General features: G+C 43.5%; 1 protein-coding gene across 1 annotated transcript in view; it reads left to right on the top strand.

Annotated features, from left to right (window-relative positions):
• The first annotated feature begins 360 nt into the window (after positions 1-360).
• Positions 361-7465, top strand: part of ABCG2 (ATP binding cassette subfamily G member 2 (JR blood group)) — a 75060-nt gene continuing 67955 nt past the window's right edge. The window contains exon 1 of the mRNA XM_075860713.1: positions 361-469. Coding sequence (XP_075716828.1) covers positions 419-469 — 51 coding nt within the window. The 5' untranslated portion in view covers positions 361-418. The remainder of the gene's footprint in view (positions 470-7465) is intronic.

The following is a 7465-nucleotide window of genomic DNA, read 5'->3' as shown; positions in this document are numbered from 1 at the left end:
GCAGCCGTCACTTCTAGCAGCAAGCTGAATCCTCTAACCTCCCTCCTCTATATTTCATCCCCTTATCGGCACATCCTAATTTGTCAAAATACCCATCCCTTCCGAAAATGAGCCGCACTGTAGGGTCTGTGTATGTGCAGATCATAGTAGAGCATGGATTGTAGCTTTGTCTTTATGCCAACTTTATTTCTAATTACATGAATAGTATTTGTTATTACTTCACTACGAATACAACATTCCAAACCAATCCTATTCAGTTATTTGTTTCATGTTTCTTGAAATTCCATTTTAAACAAAGTAAAAATTAACATTTTTCATGTTTCCGTTTTTGTATAATTGGCTTTTTGTTTGTCTCTATAGCTAAATTGCTAAAGAAACGACTAATTATATTGCCCAGGAAGCAAACAGCTTCTAAATCATGCACGAACCAGATGTAAAGTACCAGCCATGCAGCACCACGGATACAACGGTAAGTGCATCTTAATTGCATAAAATGGTAATATATAAATAAAATGGGATCCTTAACAAATTGTCTGTATTACATGTCATTTTGTCCCTTAGAAAACCATGTCACTTAAAGAGGCTCTGTCACCAGATTTTGCAACCCCTATCTGCTATTGCAGCAGATAGGCGCTGCAATGTAGATTACAGTAACGTTTTTATTTTTAAAAAACGAGCATTTTTGGCCAAGTTATGACCATTTTTGTAGTTATGCAAATGAGGCTTGCAAAAGTCCAAGTGGGTGTGTTTAAAAGTACAAGTCCAAGTGGGCGTGTATTATGTGCGTACATCGGGGCGTTTTTAATACTTTCACTAGCTGGGCGCTCTGATGAGAAGTAACATCCTCTTCTCTTCAGAACGCCCAGCTTGTGACAGTGCAGATCTGTGACGTCACTCACAGGTCCTGCATCGTGACGGCCACATCGGCACCAGAGGCTACAGTTGATTCTGCAGCAGCATCAGCGTTTGCAGGTAAGTCGATCTTACCTGCAAACGCTGATGCTGCTGCAGAATCAACTGTAGCCTCTGGTGCCGATGTGGCCGTCACGATGCAGGACCTGTGAGTGACGTCACAGATCTGCACTGTCACAAGCTGGGCGTTCTGAAGAGAAGAGGATGTTACTTCTCATCAGAGCGCCCAGCTAGTAAAAGTATTAAAAACGCCCCGATGTACGCACATAATACACACCCACTTGGACTTGTACTTTTAAACACACCCACTTGGACTTTTGCAAGCCTCATTTGCATAATTACAAAAATGGTCATAACTTGGCCAAAAATGCTCGTTTTTTAAAAATAAAAACGTTACTGTAATCTACATTGCAGCGCCTATCTGCTGCAATAGCAGATAGGGGTTGCAAAATCTGGTGACAGAGCCTCTTTAAGCTGACTATTCACATTAGATAAACATTCACCAATTTCAACAGGATCAGGAGTCAATCTAATGTGCTGGGGGGGGGGGGGGTCTCCCAATCGTGCTCCACCCCTGACAACATATGTTGGGGGGGGGAGACCAGGTATAATGGCAACATGCCTAATCATTTGTTTCTGTGGCAGATAAGCTGCTGTCAGAGGGATATTACCCTCTCCACATTGCAATAAACATGCATGCTCGGCCGAGGGTCGGGGATATGCGTCTGATGGGCTTCTCTCTCCCACCTTCCCCCACTTTCCTCCCTGCCATTGACATATCTCTCTCTATCAGTGTATGAAATCTCTTAAATATGTCAGATTTTTTTTTTTTTAAATATTACTGTCTGGTCTGCATGTCCCTGTCACTAACTCATTCTGCCATCGGGTTCCCTTTAAAAATATTTCCTGTACCACCATTATTAACCCCTCTATAATAAACCAAACTAATACCAACGTTTGGGTGCCAGGATATTTTTTCTTCATTTTATTGCACTGATAATTGTCCATTTCATAAAGAATAGAACTAAAAGTTCTAGTACTCAATTAATAAGTTCTTAACAATGCAACAGCCCTTAATTCGTTTTTGTTAATTTTTATGTAACCACCCTAAGCTCTACATGTCAGAGCTATAGGGCACTTGGATAGAAGCCAAGGTTGGTCCTATTCCTTTTGCTATTGGGTGGCAAGAATCTGTGTAGGACCCCCTTCTCCAGGGGAACTGCATTGTTAGCAAAAAATGTGTAGAGATTGGTCGAAAGGTTTACGGAATGGGCATGGAGGGGGCAAATAAACACCAGCCGATTCCGTACTGGATGACAAAACTAGGGACCATAATAGGGGACAAGTCTTTGCTTTAGATGCCCCTCTCCTTTCTATTCCACTGATAAGATGAGTAAAATAAACTTATTAGGTTGAGTTCACATGGGGCGTATAGACTGCGGAAAAGCACGCAGCGTATCCACCCTGTTCGCCACATAGAGTTCCGGGTGAAAAACGGCACCAAACTGTGGTGCAGTTTTCGCCCGGAATGTCCGCTGCAGCACTTAGCCGGCCTGCTAGAAGGACGGCCTCCTGGGATGATGTTTAATCCCAGCAGGCTGCTGCAGCCTGTGATTGGCTGCAGCGGCGGTCACATGAGATGAAACGTCATCCCAGGAGGCCAGCCCCCTGACGTCATCCAGGCCGGCCTCCTGGGATGATGTTTCATACCATGTGACCGCCGCTACAGCCGGTGATTGGCTACAGTGGTCACATGGGATGAAACATCATCCCAGGAGGCCGCGCAGGAGGGAAGAACAGACTTCTGGGTAAGTACAAGATTTTTTTTTTCCTGAGTTGCGTTTTTTGCGGCGGAATCGCTGCAAACCCACCGCCAAAAAATGCAACATCTACTATTTGTTGCGGGTTTTACCTCTATAATGAATTCAAAGGGCAAAACCTGCAACAAATTAGCAGCGTTTGCGCAAGTACAAATTACGCACCACAGGTCAATTTCGGAGTTGTTTTTCCGCTCACTATTTACGCAGTCTCTGGATGAGATTTGTTTTATCTCATCCACTTTGCTGCTACTGTATTTGTGCGGATTTTCCGCAACTAATTCCATTGCGGAAAATCCGCAGTATTTACGCAACGTGTGAACTGACCCTTGATGTGAAATATATTTACATACCGTTTCACAAGACTTAAATGCTTATGAACAACTTTGAAAACTATTTTACATTTTTTAATAAAACAGTGTGTTTGGTACAACTTTGTAATTCGTTTTTATTAAAGATTATTTTTACTTTTTTAGATACAGCTGCTTTGTATCCTGGAACACAGCAGCTGTATATTTCAATGAGGCCTGAATCCGTCAGGTCAGGGGGACTGACGGGTTTAGTGACAGCGGGTCCTGCATGCCTCTGACACAGAGGATCACCTATTATCGATCACATCTAAGTTATGAACTTAGACGTGATTGATAACAGCTCGATCCTGTGTGTCAGAGACACGCAGAACCCGCTTTCACTGAACCCGTCAGTACCGCTGATCTGACGGATTCAGGTTTCAGCCAATGATACAGTTTCTCTGTATACAGGATACAAAGCAGTTGTATCTCCAAAAGTAAATATAATCTTTAATAAAAAGTAATTACAAAGTTGCACCAAACACACTGATAGACGTTTTTATTTAAAATAATAATAATAATTGTTTTCAAAGGTGTAGATAGCCTTTAATAGACGTGCAGTATAAGATGCATTAAAAAAGTACTGGAAACTATACTGAAGGCTACTGCACAATGTGAAGCTCTACTTTAGATCCACTGTAAAGAAAATGTTGGACTACTGCTTGAATAGCAGTCGCCTAATGCCGTGCTTTTAATGGTATAAATCCCTTTATCTATAGGAACTTTCTATTAATAACGGGTAGTGTTACCGGTAATGTCAGATTCCTTTTCTCTTTCTTGTTGCTCATTCAGCAGAGTACAGGCTGTGGTAAACCAGAAATGTCAGGTCTGTAGGAAAAACATCTGATGTATTTTCTTGATAAATAAATAAATACATACATACCTCCCAACCCTACCATTTTTTCACAGGGCTTGTCTTACAAGATGACTTCAAATGGGCACATTTTGTAGGTTTTGTGGGCGTTCATCGGCAGATCGATGACCAAGCTTATAAAATGTCCAGCAAATGAGGGTTCAAATTTTTGGAGGTATGATAAATATACTGTAGCACTTGGCATAACTAAGATTTACTTAAATTTCATTGTTAAATAATCAGGAACATTTTATAATATTCTAAGTTATATTTAGGTAGAGCAAATATCGTTTCATAACCATATTCCTTTTGGCAGAATTCTAGCTCCCTGTGAACAGGATGTATGTTTTAAGTAAAATATCTTGATAAGCAGAGAACACAGAAGATGGAAGTCTCCTGCCGTCCTAACTTCCTGTACACAAGGTCTGAGCCAGCCCAAATGTGCATGTTCAGAAACAATGAATCAAGATTCTCCACCTGCCTAAAAATAATAAATAACTAAAAACAGGACTTAATGTTATGTCTAATATCTCACCATCAGTTAGAAATCCTCTAACATTGTATACCTAAAACACACTGACTTTAATTGCTATATTTGGCATATTTTAAAGGGCAGATGGAACACTTGGCCATTTAGGCACTACCCAGAAGTGATAGGTTCCGAGCCTTGTAGTTCTTGCTAGCTAAAATGTAAATGCTGAAATTGAAAAGGTTTTTTCCCGGTTCCAGCAAATAAATCATATTATAGTATAGTGAAAAGTTTGATCCCCACAGCCATAAGGGTTAAACGGACGGGATCGGAGGTTCCTCCAATCTCAGCCGTTAGAGCGGAAATTAAGCTGTCATTAGTAGGTACCTTCAAAAATCCGTCGGAGTCATTGGGCGTTAATATAGCTGCAATGGGGGCTCCATTCCATAACAACCTCCACTCTTCTGGGAAGGCTTTGCTAAAAGATTTTGGAGTGTGTCTGTGGCAATCTGTGCCCATTCAGCCAGAAGAGCATTTGGTAAGTCCGGCACTGATGTTGGAAGAGAAGGTCTGATGGGTTTTAGTGGGGTTGCTGTCAGGGTGTTGTGCAGGTCACTCGAGTTCCCCCACAGTAAACTTGAAGACCATATCTTTATGGACCTCATGTACACAGGGTCACAGTGTTGGACACATATATGTGGCACTTGTTACAAGACCAAGCCGTACACCTGTGTGCCCATCACATACCCAAGACAGAGTTTTTTAGACACAGATTGTAAACTACGAAGTTCTAAAAAAAAAAAAACGACTTGGCACTCTTCTTCTCTTTTCCGGCTCCCTCGTCACTCCAGTGCTGCTCATACAACCTAATGATGCCAGGCAGCGTCAGGACGTTGTATGTGATGCTACACTGAAGAGGTTAAAGTGCTGCGTTGCATATATCGCTGCTTGGCATCAGGACCTTGTACGAGTGGCACTGGGTAATGAGGGAGCCTGAGGGGCGAAGTGGAGGGCTGAGGGAAGTATTTTTATTTTACGTCCAGTGGGGAAGGGAATGATGGTGCATGGCCGCTATCGTTGTGCCAGAATTGGCAACTATCCTGGCCGAAACATGCAACACATTCATTGAGAGGCTTTCGCCTCTTAATAAATATGTCGCAATTTACTCTAACTTTTAAGACTGGCTTATAAAACGCCAGTCTTAATAAATTCCCTTTATATTGTGTTTCAGCCAGCAGGATTTCTACATACTAGTAATTTCTACATACTAGCTTACTTCAGTGCATACATGGGGGTGCAGAACCCAATCCAGGGGCGTAGCTAAAGGCTCATGGGCCCTGGTGCAAGAATTCAGCTTGGGCCCCCCTACCCCTCCCCAACACCACCAAAACCCTGTGCATTCCCATGCCCAGCTGCCTTGCCCGACAGACCCCACGAATGCCTCCACAGTATAATGCTCCCCATAGTTGCCGCCACAGTATAATGCCCCATAGCTGTCCCCACACAGTTTAAAGCCCCCATAGCTGCCCCCACACAGTATAATGCTTCCATAGCTGCCCCCACACAATATAATTCCCCCATAGCTGCCCCCACAGTATAATGCCCCCCATAAAGTATAATGCACCCCATACAATTTAATTCCCCCATACAGTATAATGCCCCCATAGCTGCCACATACAGTGTAATACCCCCCATAGCTGTCCCATACACTATAATGCCCCATACAGTATAATGCCACCCATAGCTGCCCCATACAGTATAATGCCCTCCATAGCTGCCACATACAGTATAATGCCCCTATAGCTGTCCCATACAGTATAATGACCGCCATAGCTACCCCATACAGTATAATGCCCTACATAGCTGCCACATACAGTATACTGCCCCTATAGCTGCCCCCACACAGTATAATGCTCCCATAGCTGCCCCCACACAATATAATTCCCCCATAGCTGCGCCCACAGTATAATGCCCCCCATACAGTATAATGCACCCCATACAATTTAATTCCCCCATACAGTATAATGCCCCCATAGCTGCCACATACAGTGTAATACCCCCCATAGCTGCCCCATACACTATAATGCCCCATACAGTATAATGCCGCCCATAGCTGCCCCATACAGTATAATGCCCTCCATAGCTGCCACATACAGTATAATGCCCCTATAGCTGTCCCATACAGTATAATGACCGCCATAGCTGCCCCATACAGTATAATGCCCTACATAGCTGCCACATACAGTATAATGCCCTACATAGCTGCCACATACAGTATAATGCCCCACACAGTATAATGCCCCCCACACAGTATAATACCACCCTTAGCTGTCCTATACAGTATAATGCCTCCATATAGTGTAATGCTCCCTCAGCAACCACCATATGAGCCCCCCCTCCCATACCCAGTATAATGCCCCCATATGTACGTACCTAATGGAAAAATAATAACATAATTACTTACCTATCCCCATTCTCACGACGGGGTGAGGAGATCCTTCTCCTCCTCTGCACTGTGCTGTGAGTGACTCGGCGCAAACAGGTGCGATGACGTCACTACATCGGACCTGCCTGCGCTGAGCCGCTCGCGGCACAGTGAATGCTGGAGCGAGGCTCCAGCATTGCACTGAACTGTATTTGCGCACTAAGGACGCAAATACAGTTAGAAGCGCGACCAGTGCGCTCGCTGTGTGGCAATGGAGGCCCTGCGTGCCCCCCAGGCTCAGGGGCCCGGTCACAACTGCGACCGTTGCGACCCCTATAGCTACGCCACTGACCCAATCCCTTACCTCATAATTGTTGGTGGAGGAATTCCCGCTCACAACAGAACTCTCCCACCTATCTGAGTTTTGATTCATTGTTAGAATTACATATTTTGCCTGACCAGTTATTTTTTATAACCTTTCTGCTAGGTCACATCTCGAGCTTTATCTGCTTAATGTTTCATGCATTATACAACTAGATAAGTCATTCCCACCAGGGTTAGGCAGTGTTTAGTAAAGGCAGCAAAGTAATTAAAAGAATAGATTCTATCTAGCGATCAGGGAACTGTAAAATTACATAA

Source organism: Rhinoderma darwinii, chromosome 1, assembly GCF_050947455.1.
Source record: "Rhinoderma darwinii isolate aRhiDar2 chromosome 1, aRhiDar2.hap1, whole genome shotgun sequence".
Taxonomy (NCBI): Eukaryota; Metazoa; Chordata; class Amphibia; order Anura; family Rhinodermatidae; genus Rhinoderma; species Rhinoderma darwinii.
Note: the sequence above shows the minus strand (reverse complement) of the source record. Positions and strands in the feature narration are given on the sequence as shown.